The sequence below is a fragment of the Eubalaena glacialis genome, chromosome 15 (genome assembly GCF_028564815.1).
Source record: "Eubalaena glacialis isolate mEubGla1 chromosome 15, mEubGla1.1.hap2.+ XY, whole genome shotgun sequence".
Classification (NCBI taxonomy): domain Eukaryota; kingdom Metazoa; phylum Chordata; class Mammalia; order Artiodactyla; family Balaenidae; genus Eubalaena; species Eubalaena glacialis.
This window is the reverse complement of record NC_083730.1, coordinates 76882399-76898678: the sequence shown is the minus strand read 5'-3', so window position 1 is coordinate 76898678 and position 16280 is coordinate 76882399. Positions and strand designations below refer to the sequence as shown.

At 49.6% G+C, this 16280-nt stretch overlaps 1 protein-coding gene across 1 annotated transcript; it reads left to right on the top strand.

The window, feature by feature from the left end:
• Positions 1 to 406: 406 nt before the first annotated feature.
• MLEC (malectin) lies at positions 407 to 14342 on the top strand. Its single transcript, XM_061169446.1, has 5 exons — positions 407 to 794; positions 6354 to 6532; positions 7252 to 7428; positions 7535 to 7592; positions 8744 to 14342. Exons 1-5 carry the CDS (start codon positions 560 to 562, stop codon positions 8971 to 8973), a joined length of 879 nt encoding a protein of 292 aa, XP_061025429.1. The 5' UTR covers positions 407 to 559; the 3' UTR covers positions 8974 to 14342.
• Positions 14343 to 16280: the final 1938 nt, after the last annotated feature.

The following is a 16280-nucleotide window of genomic DNA, read 5'->3' as shown; positions in this document are numbered from 1 at the left end:
AGAAAGAAAGGGGGCGGGCAAGTCGGCAGCGCCCCCTCGGGAGCCTATTCGGTCCCCAAAACCTGGAACACCGGAAGTGCTGGCGACGTGTCAGTGCGCCCTATTCTAAACCTTCCCCGCTAGGCCCCCTTTCCTATTCAGCTGCGGGATTCCGGGGCCGCCTGGGCGCTGCACCCCGCCACTTCCGCATTGAACCGCCGCTTCAACCCAACTCTGCGCGCGCTCCTTCTCGTGCCTGATGGTTGGGCCGGCGCCCGGGAGTAGCCACGCCCTTTCCCGCGCCTGGCAGCCAATGGGCGGGCGCCTCCCGGCGGGGTGGTGGGTAGTTAATGAGGGCCGGGTGCTGATTGGCTGCAGGGTCGTGGCCGGGGCTGGGAGGTGGGGTAGGTTGTTCCTGAGGTGGGAGGTGGCACCCGTGGCTGAGAAGTAGGCCTGAGAGCGACATGTCTCCGGCGGCTGAGGCACAGCGGCCCGTGGCGCTGTTTTTCTGAGTCCGGGGCGGCCTGGCGGGGCTGAGGACAAGGCTCGGCGGAGGCTGCCCCCCGCTGTGGAGGCCGCCATGCTGGGCGCCCGGGCGGTTGAGGGAGCCGCCGTGGCGCTCCTGCGACTGCTGCTGCTGCTGCTGCTGCTGCTGCTGCCGGCGCTCCGGGGACCGGGGCTCGGCGTGGTGGGCTCGGCTGGGGCCGGGCTGCCCGAGAGCGTGATTTGGGCCGTCAACGCCGGCGGAGAGGCGCATGTGGACGTGCACGGCATCCACTTTCGCAAGGACCCTTTGGAAGGCCGGGTGGGCCGAGGTGAGAGCCCCTCGGCTGAGCCGCCGGATCCCGGGCCTGCCGTGCCCGGTGCAGCGCGCCGAGGGCTGCGGGCCCCGAGCCCCTTCCTCGACCCTGGGGCCACGTCTCTGGAGCGAAGTTTCTCTCTACGGTTTCCTCGGGAACCCGATCAGAGCCCAGAGCCTGGCACTGGCTCGAAGCTACCTAGAGCCGTCGAGGCAGAGAGTTGGCGAGAAGTGATATTTGGACCTCGTATCCTGCATTTTCTTAACCCCTCACCTCCACCCAAGCTAGGAAAGTAAAGACGAGGGCGGCCTATTGCCACCTTGAGGCCTCACGGGTTTTTCGGTTATCGCTGTCCCTGACCCGGAGGTTCTGCTCGCCTTTCAAGTCAGTTTCTGGTATATTCCTGCCGACAGAAATGGGCCGCTTTCTTTACCCTCTCTGCAGGAGCGGGTGTTGATTCTTAGCCAGAATGGAAAGGAATCTTCGAAGAGGATGGGCCAGGAAAGTTTGATTGTAGCCTCCTCCCCCAACCCCCTTTGGAGCGGGGCATGTGTGTGCATAAAAGTAGAAGCTGCAGGCCCTTCCCAGAGGGCGGTTATGTCGAAACCATACTGCACAGGGGGCTGGTGGTGTGTCAGCTGGGTCAGCCAGCGTAAGGTCTGAATATTCCGTCTGCAAGTGCGGAGGACCTACCCTAAGTGGTCCTGAGAGGTGTGATTCCAGCTTATGGGAAGAATGATTTTGACTTAATTGATTGAGCAGCAGTAGTTTTGACAGAGCTGCACAGTTCTCAAAGTTAGTGTAAGAACTGCCACGGGAGCTGGTTAAAAATACAAATTCCAGACCTGTAGATTAAACCCAGGTTTCTGCACCCAGGGCTTCTGATGTAGGACATCTGCAGACCACTCTTTGGGAAAATCTGCTCTAGACTCTGTTTCTTCTGTTAGTAGGATTGGAAAACAGGATTAAGAAGGAAGTTCCTCGCTTCATGTGTTGGAAGGAGATTTATGCCGTATGCTGGGTGCAGAGGCTGCCAGATTGGCAATATGCCATCTCCAGAAAAGTAGGAGACAGACTTTCTCACTCTTTTTTCCACGATGCCAGATTTGGCTCTTGCCTTTCCTAAAGGGTTTAACTTAGTTCTTCCAACCAAGTTAATTGCAGTGTCCTGGAGTTTGTTATATTGGGGAGTTTATTGCTTCCATACATGTCAGGGTGTTGGGACACAGAGCTGTTTTCTGAAGCACTATGTTTGTCTTCAGTTTAGCTCTGGAATTTATTTAGCCCTGGCATGTAGGTCTCAGTAGCCTGGGTTCAGCTGAGTCAGGGCCCTGGTCTCTAGCAGCTGTAACAGCAGCCAAAGCCAGACTTAATAGCAGGAGGTCATTGCTATCTCCATCCTGGACCCTTCCTCTTTCTTCATGGGTGTGGGCAGGGAGGAAGGAGACCGTTTGTGGACTTTGCCTCTAGAGATAGCCATGGTGAGACAGTGTGCAGATGGTTCCTTTCACTTAACAGATACCAGGCTTTACATAGGTTACATTATCCTCTTTGGTCCGTTGTGCAGAGGAGGGAGCTAAGACCACACAGGCTTAGTCCCCAGCTACTCCCTTTATTCAGAAATCCTGGTTTTAATTTGCTGGTGCCGGTGGGTTTGGTTATTTTTTTTTTTTTTTTGGTCTGGTCAACGGTCAGCCAGGCTCTCTGTAATAGGCTCATGGTCGCAGTTCCTTTGGAAGAGTTTATTGTAGCAGGTAAAAGTATGCGACTTACCAAATTACCAAAGCTCATGTGTACTGGAGTCCTGTCTCAGACCCTGCCACTCCATAAAGGGAGGTTCCCTGCTCCACTCTGGCAGTCCATTTGGGTATGAATTGTAGCAGTATTAAGGCGTGGATGGAGAGTAGAGGGCGGTTGTCGGCTTGTAGGCTGTTGTAGCTTGGACCAGCCAGTTGCAACATTGCACTTGGATGGCTCCTGAGAGTAGCATTTTGCTGGCTTTAGGTCTGGGGCTGAGAAGTGATTTATCTTCCTCTCTCAGAAGGCAGCTCTCTAGTTTCTTTCTGTGCGAAGGAGTCAGCACCACCAAGGGTGGTGCAGCAGTTCCCTCTGCCTGCCCTTCTCTGGCACTCTTTGGGTAAGTGTTGCCAGGTATTTGGAGACCCTTGCCTCCTGCAGCTAATTATACTAATTGCGGTAGAAGCTGTACGTCTTTCTTTCCCACATGCCTGTGATATTGTTTCCAGCACGCGAGGAAAGTCCATTTTTATGTTGAATGAATTCAGGTATTTGTTGCCAAGTTAATCCAGATAAGAGTTTGGCCTGCTTTTGAACTTGGTGTTTCTCCATAGCGTCTTTGTAGTTCAGCATTCTCGTAACCGTGAGTGGCCCAGGGCACCTAGTGGCTTTTGCTTTCAAAGGCACTTCATAATGTTTATTGAATTTCATTTCTGCCTTGAGGATAGTTAGTGCTCATAGAAGATGCTGACAGCCTGGGAAAGGCTTTTTTCAACCTGTGTGCTTCAGCAGATGGAGGTACCACTACCGAGAGTGATTCAGAAGCGCCCTGTGTGGGATTTTGGCGTGCTCTGCATTCCAGGTTCTTTTTAACTTGCTCTTTCTGGGTTCCTCTTGACTCTGTGGTGGAAAAGACCTGGTTATTTGGCTTGAGGGCATTGAACTTGGCTTGGTTTTAGGAGATATTTCCTCTTCATAGAAGGATGCCCGCTCGTCATTTGTATGACCTTGAAGTATTCGCTTTCCCTCTCTGAGCCTTGTTTTCCTTCTTCATAAAACTCGTCATGCTTTTGAAATCAGTGACACGAGTCTGAAAGTTCTCCTGTCCAGAGTAGGTTAAAGTGTCTCTATCTTTTTCTTTGCTCAATGACCTTTTACATGGAATTAAAAGTGGAGCAGATTGTGGCTCTGGAGGGGAAAAAAGCTGGCCAGGGGCCTGAGCCCATCGGATGACTAATTCTGTAGACCTAACGAAGACCCTTTCCTTTTGGCTGGGGAAGGATTTGGCTTTGGGGAGATAAGAGCTTGAAAAGATAGTGTGAGAGAGACACTGCTATCTCTGATTTGCTTAAGGTCAAGGGATTTGCTTAGAATTCTCTTCCTATACTGCCACAGAAGGGGCAGGCTTTGTTTGCAGGCCCTCCTAGCAGCAGTTCACTGGTAGAGAATTTAGGTAGGTGATACCCCATTTTCCAGGTGAGAAAACACCTAGAGAAGACAACTTGTTCCACATCACATAGTAGGTTGCAGAGCCAGGATTCAAATCCAGGCCCATCTTACCTTCAAACCTGGGCTGAATTTTTCAAGTAACCTGGTGACTCCATTGTCTAGAGCTAAAAAGCTGTGGACATAGTGTGGGCCCTTTGGTCCCCCTCCTTCTTTGGTTAACTATCTGAACCATGTCGTGCCAGCTGCAGTGGTGTGCTGCGTGTGTACACGGTATGTCAGAGAAACTTAGCTGTGAATGCATAAAGGCTCGGGGGGGGGAGAAAAAGTCCTTTTTGCTATTGTCTCTTTTGGGACTTGGGCAAAACTTTGCCTGTGGCAAATCTCGTGGGAAAGCCACTTGGGAAAATATTTAAAGGTAATTCCAAGATTAAGTAGTTTTTTGCTCACATGGCTGAGTTTTCATAGCCGTGGGACTGAGAGTGCCACAGATTACATTACCGTCGGTTTCTCACTTTTTCCATGCTGGAAAGGGGGAAAAATGATTCTCCACACATGCACAACTTTTCTGTGTCTCTGAAAAGCAAATCTAGTGACCGTTCCAAATTTGTAAGGATCACGGTCCTTGGGGAAGAGGGAGATTCTTAGAACTCAGTTGGAAGAGGACTGGCAATCTTTTAATCTTTACAGGTTTGTGGTCTGAGCCTGGGACAGAGCTGGGGCAGTTGGCAGTACATCCTTTGCAGTGCTACTCAGACACCCTCCCCCCCCACCCCCCACTTCTTTGATTTCTCGAGGAGAAATAGGAAGAAAAAAACGTCTGGAGACAAAAGTACAATGAGTTTCCTGTTCATTGTCTCATCGGTCCATCTGATCTCCCGGCTGCCGTTCACTTACAGGAACTGTTAACACTTCTGTTTATTTTTCGGAGGGCTTGACCTTAGCCATTGGATCTTTTAGTTACTCTTTTACCTCCCTTAGAGATAAAAGATCCTCTCCCTTGGAGTTTCAGAAGATAAAGCTCCCGGGTTGACCGCTCTCAAACGTCACCCAAAGGATCAAGGTGCCAGATGTCTTCAGAGTCACCGTGTGAGATTGGAAGATGGTCTTAAAATCTTAATTCCAAGACTTCTCCTCCAAGGTGGAGGAGAGACTAGGCCCATGTACTGAAATCATTGCTAAGTCTGTGGTTTGGAAAGTATCAATAGATTGATGGAGCCCTGGAAAGCATAGCTAGTCATCTCTGGGGCCGGAGTGTGGAATCTTATATTTGAGGAAAGACCTGGGTATAGTTTGTAACGTGGGGGAAAGAAAAACATGTACAGACCCGTCTCCTACTAAGATTGGGGGCAGGCTGAGGGCAACAGAGGTTTTTGGCTCTTCTGATACCCACCCAAGTAAGAACTTTTTACTATTACCCCACCTTATTCCTTGTCTGTCAGAAATGGGAAAGGTGGCTCCCTCTGGACCTGGGCATCTTAGGCACATTTTCTTTCCCTGCTAGGGTGGCTCTGGCCCTGTGGAGAGGAGTGCATGGCTTGACTGCTCTGCAGGCACCTCCTTTGTTGCCATTTGTTCGGTCAGCGAATCATATTGAGTGCCTACGTATGCGCCAGGGCCTGTGTCAGGTGCTGGGGATATAGTAGGAGCTTTTTTTCTTTTCGGTTTGTCTGGGGGAAAGTTCAAGAGCCTGCCTGAGGTTGAGTTCTATGAGTCTGCGGGAAGTAAGGTGTTTGGACCCAAAGGAAATTAGAGAGCATCACATCCTTTTTTTAATGAACATATTTCTTTTGACCAGCCTTGGAACTTTTTGAATGAAATAATTATAAAAAGCAGCTAAAGCTGGTATCTTATTTGTAGTAAAGACAATGAAGAATGACTTTCCTAACAGATATCCTGTTTTTTATTTAGACTGAGTTTTTCTGAATGAGAAAAAAAAAACATTCTTTGAACTTAATTGTTTTGCGGTGTTCCTGGCCATCCCCCTGGTTTTATGAGGTTTCTCTGAAGCTCTCCCTCACCAGGGAGCCCAGCAGCTGTAGCATAGTGCTTTGTTATAGTAATGAGTTAGACTTGTTCCCTTCCCATCACTCTGGATATAGCTGGGGAAAAGTCATTATCACGTGCTTTCAAAAAGTTCCGCTATGAGGGTTATGGGAGCTTCTTGGGGTGATTAGTGCTTTGTTTCTTTCATTTTACTCTTCCTTGGTAACAGGTATCTGATTCTTGCCTTTGTGGCTGGTCTCTTTAGAGCCAGGTGCAATGGGGGTGGCCCCTTCCCCTGGGAGGGTTATTAGCATTGCTCTGGAAATGCCTCTGGTGGTTCTGGGGTCTCCACTCTTCTTTTGTGTTTTGCCTCTGACATGGTTTCTCTTTGTCTTTTGTGCCCAGCCTCTGACTATGGCATGAAACTGCCAATCCTGCGTTCCAACCCCGAAGACCAGATCCTGTATCAAACAGAGCGGTACAATGAGGAGACCTTTGGCTACGAAGTGCCCATCAAGGAGGAGGGGGACTACGTACTGGTGTTGAAATTTGCTGAGGTCTACTTTGCACAGTCCCAGCAGAAGGTGAGGCCTGGTCAGGCCCCTGCTTGACCAGTGGGACGTTACCACTTTCGGATAGCCCTCTGCTAAGGGCCAGAGAGTGTGAGACGCTTTCGCAGAAGGGAGGAACAGATGAGCTTTGAGGAAAAGCTGGATTTTTTTTTTTAATTTTTTTAAAGGCCGTACCATGCGGCCTGCAGGATCTCAGTTCTGCGACCAGGGATCAAACCCGGGCCATGGCAGTGAAAGCCCAGAATCCTAACCACTAGGCCACCAGGGAACTCCCAAAGCTGGATTCCTTTGGCCTAGCTGTGTCCCATTACTACATGACTGAACTTGCCTTGGGGTTGGTGACAGAAGGCTACGCCAGAATCCTAGTTCTTGGCCACTAACTAATCCTCTTAAGGCCCTCCTGGTTATAGCCTCTCCCTTCTTGGTTGTCAGCACCTTCTTGTTTTTAGCCCTGTTCTTTTCCTGTCCCTTCCTCTGAATTTCCTTCTTTCCATGTTGAGCTTTTTGTTTGTATTCTTTGTTCCCTACGGCCAGTGTGCGACCTTGACAGTGAAGGAACATGGCTTTGATTTGGCTCAGGTAAAGGACTCTAGCCACCCTGGAGTATATCCAGTCCTGTCATTCCTTGAATTACTTTTGAACTTGAAGCCCAGGCAGGTACCTGATGTCCAACTGGCAAAGGGGTGTGAAGCGGGTGGTTTTGACATTGTCTCCTTTTCTCATCTTGGCAGGTATTTGATGTGCGATTGAATGGCCATGTTGTGGTGAAGGACTTGGATATCTTTGATCGCGTTGGGCACAGTACAGCTCATGATGAAATCATCCCGATGAGCATCAGAAAGGGGAAGCTGAGTGTCCAGGGGGAGGTGTCCACCTTCACAGGGAAACTCTACATCGAGTTTGTCAAGGTAACGCTCCTACTCTGCCCTCACAGCTGAGGACGAGCTCAAAAGGATGGGTGCAGGGGGGATGTTTGCTGCTGTGTGGGGTTGACCGCTGTTTCCCATTTCCTAGGGATACTATGACAATCCCAAAGTCTGTGCACTGTACATCATGGCTGGGACAGTGGATGGTAAGTTGTGTTTCTGATCTGCTTTTTGACGTGGTCTGAAGGATATGATTGAGGAAGCCCTTGGGGGATGGTTGAGCTGATCGCTCTTTTGAAAACACTAATACTTAAAGCCAGATTGTGGGGAACCCAGAGTCTGGTGGCCGGGGGTGAAATGTAGCATGGTGCTAGCCATAAGCTTCTGAGTAAGATCTGTGTTCACATCTTGCTGCCGCCAATTAATCAGCGGATTGGTTTTGGACAAAATCCTTTAACCCTACTGTAAATTGGGATTAATAATGTTACCTATGGTGTGCCCTGAGCCTTGTAGTCATTTGGAATTGCCTAAAACTCATCCTTATTCTGTTTCTTTGACATCTGTGTCCTGGGGGCAGAAAGAAGAAAAAGGCAGAAGGAAGGGTCCTTGAGTGTTTTGGTGTGCTCCAAGAGAGTGCAGCATTGCTGGGCTGCACTGAGCAAAACTTCATTGATTAACGTCTCCCTGTCCTTGGGATCCAGCCTGAGAGTACATCTCTTTCTCAGGGTTGAGGGTCCTGGCTGCCAGCTTTCCCAGGCTGATTTTTGCAGAGAAAGTTTCTGTCTTTTCTCCCCCATCCCACCTCTGTGCCTTTCCCCACCTCATCCTGGATGCACCGAGGCTCGCATCCTATTGTTTTGACATCCCAGAGGATGTCTTGCCACCAAACTGATTTGTAGCCAGAGTCCCTCAGGAGGGGACAGAGAACAGAGGGGTAGTGTGTGCTGAGAACCCACAACTCTGTGGATCAGCTTTTCCTTGACTGCTGTGTGAATCAAAAGGAAATGTGGGATGGTAGGAGGGAGGATGAGAGCTTTGAAAAGGTTAATCTTTGGGTGTCGGGTCATTGTCCTTGTCCAATCTGGTTCTTTCTGGGCTCTGAAGAAGTAGGACAGGAAGGGGAGATAGTGAACCTCTCTGTGCTCAGGGCTTTTACTACGTTTTAGTTAAATCTAAAGAAGACAAATGTTTGCAGCAATCTGCTGTTCTCTAGGCTGGGAACTGTTTCTGCTCCTTCCTGTGGATCCTGCTTAGGTCACAGGGTCACTTTACTGTGACTCATTTACTGCCCTTAAGGGCCTCACTTAAATGCCATGGGTCCTACTTAAAAAGTGTTCTTCTCTTCTTCTTGCGTCAGATGTACCAAAGCTGCAGCCTCATCCAGGACTGGAGAAGAAAGAAGAGGAGGAGGAGGAGGAAGAATACGATGAAGGGTCTAATCTCAAAAGACAGACCAATAAGAACCGGGTACAGTCGGGCCCCCGCACACCCAACCCCTATGCCTCGGACAACAGCAGCCTCATGTTTCCCATCCTGGTGGCCTTCGGAGTCTTCATTCCAACCCTCTTCTGCCTCTGCCGGTTGTGAGAACAAATCACCATCCTGAACAGGTGGAGGGGTGTGGGAAAGAAACCAAACATGTTGGTTTGGGTTTCTGTATTTTTTACAGTGATTAACAAAAACAAACAAACGAAACACACACACACACACACACACACACACACAATTAAAGGAGATGAAAAGAGGTGGAGTGAGTAGAGAGCAGCCCTCATCCACCACCTGGTCCTAGACCTGCTCCAGTCCTAGTTCTCTCTTTGTGGTGGCCCCCAGCCGTCTCTTTCCTCTCCAGGGTACGTAGGGTAAACTGGATCCTACCTGGTCCAGGGTCTTCGTCCGTAAACGCAGTGGAAAGGACTCTGAACTCAGAGCAGACACGGTTCCTTTTTTTAGGTTAGAAATTAACAGCAGGGAAATGTCATCTTCTTACCTGAGAAGACTAGCGCTGGGAGTTGGGTATGTTCTGAAGTTATGTCCAGATAAGTTTTCAGATGTCCTGGGATTCAAAGTGTGTGTGGTTTGTGTGTGTGTGTGTGTGTGTGTGAAGGTGTATAATTTGTATGATAAAGATGAAAACGGAAGGGGGATTAAAAAGAAGAAAGAAAAGTAGATACTTCCTTACTTGGAAGCCTTTCTGGTTTTAGCCCAATGATGGTTCCACCTTAAGTGTTTGAGCTTTGTCATTGCTTGTCTCCCTGACATGTGCCAGTTAGAGAACTGTCTGGTATCCGAGACGATTAGTTTATATCAGGTCCTCAAGTTGCCTCTGACTTCTTACCACAAACAAATCATTTTGATTTCAGTGCCTGTTGGGGACTTGATTTCCTCTCTCTCTCTTTTTTTCTGAACCTGGCTCATTTGAAATCTCTCTCTCAACCATCCTGCTAAGTTATTGCCAAGAAGGGAAGGAGACATAGGGATTTGGGGTTCCCTCTGCTTGAATGTCTTATCCTCCACCACCTCACCTTACTGGTACCTCCCTCCCTGGATCTCTGAGCCAGCAGCCAGGAGGACCTGACCCAGCAGTTCTTTTATTGGCCCCTTTGTAGGGTCTTGCTGCCAGGGGACAGGGATGCTTTCCAGCCTGCAGCAACAGAACACTTGACCTTAAAAGTCTCTTCTGGTCTTTGGATCAGAAAAGGCTTATGTTAGCATAACTTAAGAGCAACCTCGGAGACTTGAGCCCTACTAAGTGACTGACCACTGTTGAGAGTATCTAGTACCTGATGTTCATTTATTCCCACATCCTTCCATGTCACGGTTCAACCAGTTTTGGTTTAAGCCTAGAGCTGCCCCAAGGAGCTAGACTGATTGTCTGTATCTGGCCCAGTGACGCCTCTCACTGACCTTAATAGCGTGCCCTTTTTGTCCTTTCATTTCCTTGTCCAAGTCTCAGCCAGGTTCTTGATGTGACGGGGCTGAAAGATTGCCAGTCAGCCATAGTCCTGGCAGCTCTGAAGCCACCCTTAGCCTCTAAGTGTCTGTCTTGAATTCCCTGGGAAAATTTCTGCAGGAAGTGAGACTTCCCTGTTCCTCTCCTTTCTGGTCCCTGTCATCCTTTTCCCAGTTAGGGGAGCAATGAGGGAGGACCCAGCCAAGCTACAAGGAATTTTGTGGATGGAAAGCCGCAGGATTAGCTTATGCTTGGGCTGGAGCAGCATAGAATCTCAGGCCAGGCCCGCCTTTTTAGAATGCGTTTAATTTTGAGTTTGTCTCTTTGGATATGTTTTCTAAGAGCTCCATATATTTGAACTGCTCATTATGTGACAAAGTAAGTAGCCCTTGGGCCCATGTCCTGGGTTTTGGTTCTTAATGAGTTACTCCAGGTCAGCATTTAGTCCTTTGAGAGTCATAGCCCTTTATTTCAGCTGTGACTTAGGCCTCGATACTTGGGTACTGAGTCAGGCAGCTGGACAGCTGCGGCCTGAAGCTATAATCAGAGGCACACTTCTGGAGTGCTTCATGAAGCTCCCTGCGTTACAGGATGATGTCCTGAAGCCTTGGTCCTGGGCACCACCTGCCTGGGGCAGTGGACATCCTGACTATTAATTGGGCTTCTGACAGGGGGTTCGAGACCCATTCCGTCACACCTCTCCAAAGCCGTAGGCTACTGCCAATGGAGTAAACAGGATGCGGGAGGACTTGCTGCCTCCATTTTGCCTTGTTCATTAGTTTGCCTGGGTCTCTCTGAGGAAGGAGGGCTCCCCGCCTCCTCACCTCAACCCTTCCCTTCGGTGACTCAGAGTCTCAGAAGGAAACCCTGGCTCCTGGGGCCATTTCCTAACGGTACTGTAAGCCAAGCAGCTTTGCTTCTGCCTCTGTTTCCCAGCCCACCCTTTCCCCCTGAGCTCAGGGATAGGGACGGGCACTTTCCTCTTTGGTTGTGTCTGAAAGGAAGGAACATCTTTCTGTGGCTCACAAAAACTAAAGGGGAAGTGAGGAAACAGGAAGAAGTATGGGGGGGGGCTGGGGTAGAGTCCCCTGGAGCCAAGCACACCCAGCTCACAGAGCTGCCCAGGGCTGGTTACGGTTGGCTTGTGATGCTGAACTTGAAAGTTTTTTTTTTTTTTTTTTTTGGCTCTTTCAAGGTGATATAGGTACATGAAGTTTGGGTTAAAGGGGTGGGGATGGGGTACTCTTTATTTTTATTTTTGTATTGTGTATGTCAAGAATCACTCTGTTGTTCATCTTTTGCTTTTTGCACTGTTTGTCCCCACGTCTGTATCCTGAGCTGGTGCTAGGGGCTGAGAGGCTGCGCTGTAGGGGAGTCTGGCTGGGGTTGGGGAGGTGAGAAGTCACGCCCATTAGGCATGGGGAAGGAGAGGCCTGGGCTCTTCTACTGGATCCACGCTCGTCCTAGGGTTTTAGATCTTCCTGAGCCCAGCTGGCCAAAGCCAAGAGCAGACAGCCAAGGTGAAACTCTTGTTGCCAGAAGTGTGGCTTGGGTTCAGTTTCCAGGTGGACTGGGCAAAGATGTCTGAGGGAGGTGGGCTGAGAGTCTGCAGTGTAGCCCTGATTTGGGTCAGGGACCAACTGGCCTCTAATCAGACTTTTTGGGGGCTTCACTCATGCTGACGGGAACATCATGCCAGGAAACAATCTTTGGGACCCATGTCCCCTAAACCAGATACGTTTTTCTAAAAAAGCCTCCACTATTGAGGAGAAGCTGCTCAGTGTTTACCTTGCGTTCTGGTGACTTGAAAGGTGGTTCGCTTTGTGTCAGTGGTGTCAGACTTGCAGGAGGACCACAGGGCCTGCAGGCCCACCTTTTGGTTTGAGAGTGTGATCTTGTTTTCTTGTTCCCACTGTTTGCCTAAGAGATACTGGCCTGATTGGAGGATCACAGTAGAGGTCACTTAGGCTTGGAAGAGATGGGGTGAAGTTTGAGTTAAGTTTACCGCCCCCTTTCTTTGCCTGGGAACTGTTTAATCTAGTTTTAGAATTGTGATTTGACTTCTTTTCTTTTTGGAGAAGCTTCTGTTTTAAGGAATTTCTCTTCCTCCATATCCTGCCTCTGCCCTCTCCTGAGAAGGCCTGGCCATGGCTTCTAGAATCTCAGTTGAACTTCAGAAAACAGCAGCAGTATTTTCCCTTTCCTAGCACTTATATTCCTTTCCCTAGAAATTGGCTCACCTTGGGAAGCACAGGGGGAGAATCAGCAGGTTCTCGACCCTCCCTGGGGATTGGGGAAGGACCCACCCGGTCAGCACAGTGCCTTGTCCTCTCCTGCTCTGAGCCAGGGTGGGCGTTCCCTCTAGATTCAGGTCTGGGCAGGGGGTCTCACGGTCCCTTCCTCCCCCTCCCCTTTGCTGGCTGGCTCTGACCTAATTCAGGTGTCTTCTTGCCTCGAGGAGCCTTAATGGCATCAAGTGGCAACATTAATACTGTCCTCCATGCCTCTCCAAAAGGACCTAGAAGAGCAGGTGAGCTTTCCAGAGTGAGAGGCGAATAGATGCTCCTGTTTTAAAAAAACAAGTTGGGGAGGGAGGGTAAGCTTTGGGCCTCCTTCCGCTGTGGCCCCTGGGGAAGGAGCCTGGGGCGAGGCTAAGTGATGGTGCAGAAGCAGAACCAGAAACACCCAGGATCGGTTCAGAAACCAGAGAAGGAATCTGCTTTTCTTCTATGGGAAGATGTAATTAGGGATCAAAGAGCTCTAAGAAAATTGCAAAGAAGCCTTCACGTTCAAGCTTCGGAGAGATCAGAGTAATTTTTCCCTTTCAGTCCGAGCTAGGACTCTTTCTGTATTTATACCTCTCCTGGGGCAAGAGGGCTAGATTTCCTCATTTTGTTACAAGACTAGGCACCAATGGGTCCGCTTCCCAGCGAGGGCGGTTTCTTCCCTGTACATGGGTGGCTTGCTGCCGATCTGGTTTGTCCTTGCCCAGCTGCCTTTGGCGAGCTGGCTGTAGGCTGCCAAATCATTTGGATAAGGGCAGCTGATTTGGGGCCTGGCTGGGTTGGCAGGAAAAGAGCAGGATGGATCTCTTGGGACGGGTTCCCCCCTCCCCACCCCCCCAGGAGTATAAAAACAAGGAGCCAGGATTGTGCTGGCAGCCTGGGAAACAGTAGTGCCTGCTGGAGTTGGCAAAGAGGGCCCTGGCACCTCTCGCATCCAGGCAGTCTTGTGAGAGGGGAGCACGTAGCACCAGGAAAAGCAGAACTCCATTCTCACCTCTATTTTGAGCTTCGGGGCTTTATTTCAGTACGAGGAAAAACAACAACAATCTGAAGTGCGCTTTCCGTCCTTTCAAAGGACAACTGTCGGGAAAGGAGGGCTGAGTTGCCAGGTGGGAGGGGAGAGTTGGCAGGGAGAGGCATTATGGCAGAACCAGGAATGAGACATCCTTGACTCCTGTCTTCCCTGGTATGTCATGATCCAGGGAATGAAAAGAAATTTGACCCTGGATTAGTTCCCTCCTTGGATTTTCCTTCCACCAAATTCTCCCACGCTTGGACCAGCTGCCCATTCAGAGCTCAGGGCAGCCTCTTCAACCACTACTGGCCTAACCTGGCTCGTTAGGAAACCAACCCCGCCCCTCTAGATCGGGCCTGGCTGCTCTACTCTGTACCAAGTACTGGACGATAGTGTCAAGTTCTTAGTAGCCCCCGTAGTTCCTACTCTAGAGTCCCATCCTCTCCCTGCAGAGGCCAAACCTACTCTCTGTCTGTAGCCACAACACGCATTTCCAGCGACACAGTGAGATGTGATTGAGGGGCTTTGAACCTGGCTGGCCCGGGAAAGCTGTAGGGGTGGATAGAGCTCTTTCCTTCTGGGCTGTCTCCATCTGTCCCTACCCCTTCCATGCCCCACCCCACTCCCACCAAAAAGTAAAAAAATCAGGATGTTTTTCACTGTCCATTGCTTTGTGTTTTAATAAACAATTTGCAGTGACACTGTGTGTCAGGATTGAGTTTGAACTTGATTGCAAAGAAGTGACGTGATGGGGTGGGAAGAGGGAAACCCAGGGGTTCTCTTGGCTGCTAAGGGTTCTTCCGTGATGAGTCTGGGAGCTTTCTTTTCTTTTCACCAGGATGTTTGGTTAAGGGAACGGAGTTTTGTTAAATGCTGCACGGCCATTTCAACCAGCAGCGCATTCAAGAAAAAATAAACAGTTGTTTTGTTTCCACTTTCACTGGAACACCAGGCCATGACACTTTCACTTCCAAGGCACACTGAGCCTGCTGCCTCCCCTCCCGTTTTCCCCTCAGCTTCCACGATAGCCTGTGGACAGACTAAGCCATGGGACGGTTTTCTCTGCTTTCTCCTTTTCTGATGTGTTGTCAGTGTTGACAAGGGAAGGGGCAGAAAGAGCGGGAAGGATTTTTTTTTTTCCTATAATTTATCCATCATGTTTTATAGCTGAGGAACATGAAGCTCAAAAAACTTTAGTAATTTACCCCAGGCTAGTCAGTAAATGATCAAGCCAGGATTCAAACCCAGTCTATTTGTCTGCAAAGCCCATGATCTTTCTAAGGCTATAAGAATAATAATTACAGATATCTTTTATTGAGCCTTTGAAATGGGCCAGGCACAAGGCCAAGCAGTTTTACAGATGTTATCTCTGTTTAATCTTCAACAAACCAGCTGGTACTCACCTTTAAGAGGTGAGGCGACTTGCCGAAGACCACACAGCCAGCAAAAGGCAGAACTGAGGTTTTACATCAGGACTCTTGCTCTTAATCATTATTCTCTCCAGCCTTCCACTCCCCGCTGATGCCATGTGCTGTGTTTCTCCAAGCAGGAATGGAGGCTGCTGGTTTGGGGAATGGGACGGAGAGCTTGGCCTACCTCCCTCAGTTATCCCTTGAAGGGCAGAATTCAGCGCTCAGCTCCAAGAATGAAGCCTGTGTGGATGGAGTCTGTTCTCAGGGCCCAAATAAGCCAGGAGGCCCACAGAGCCTCATTCTTAGCTTGAACCCACCCATAACTGGAGTTCTTTACTAATTTAGACTTGGCTGTTACTATTTCAAGTAGCTTCGCATGAGCTGCCAAATGGGGAAGAGACCTGAAGAAGCCCTGCTCTAGGGACTCGCAGGGAGGAAAACTGTCTGACAGAAGATCTTGGGCCAAGTGCGGGGGGTTGGGTTAAACCACTCTTGGGTCCAGATCTTAATCTCACTAAGGAAATCAGGCTCCCAGTTAGCTGGAGCTGGTGTGTCGGACCTTTCTCCATACTTAGTACCCCATGCCCCTCCACTCCCCATAGAGGAAGAGAGATGAGTTTTTCCAACATTTACTGGAAAGCCTGTTGCCATAGCAATGGTGAGGGGTCAAGGCAGAACAGAGGTGAAGCACAGAGGTGTGGAGTGGGCAGGCCTCTGCTCTCTAGCAACCTGAGATGGTAGGCACCTCACTGCGGTACTCTGGCCCAAGAGTCTTAGTTTTGTTTGTTGCTAACCACTTATATTAGTGAAAAATAACCCCACTTACTTTTTGGCTTGGGCCTTGTCCTAAGACTCCCTCTCCTGGGTTTTCTTATGGCTTCTACTTGACTCCGTCTGTTGCTTCCTCAAGCCTTGGTCCCCAGCTCATTTCCTCTCTGCTCTTGACTTGACTGTTCTTTTCGGTCACCGCACTTTCCAATCCAGCTCCATGGCTTCTCCCTGCCCGGGGTGGCTGCCCTCAGCGGAGGGGTCCTGGAGGAAGAGGCCACTTAAATGTATTGTCATAGCGACCATTCATGAAACACTCTCCCTGGCGCCAGCAGAGTGCTTTTCGTTGCTGTTTTCATCTCCTTTCTTAAAAATTTATTTTATTTATTTATTTTTGGCTGTGTTGGGTCTTCGTTGCTGCCCACAGGCTTTCTCTAGTTGTGGCGAGCAGGGGCTACTCTTCG

What these genes read in the sequence shown, in the direction of transcription:
- MLEC (XM_061169446.1), top strand. Translation starts at nt 560, where the DNA reads ATGCTGGGCGCCCGGGCGGTTGAGGGAGCCGCCGTGGCGCTCCTGCGA. An exon ending in TTGCACAGTCCCAGCAGAAG is followed by an intron (nt 6,533 to 7,251) that starts GTGAGGCCTGGT and finishes TCATCTTGGCAG; the next exon opens with GTATTTGATGTGCGATTGAA. An exon ending in TCTACATCGAGTTTGTCAAG is followed by an intron (nt 7,429 to 7,534) that starts GTAACGCTCCTA and finishes CCCATTTCCTAG; the next exon opens with GGATACTATGACAATCCCAA.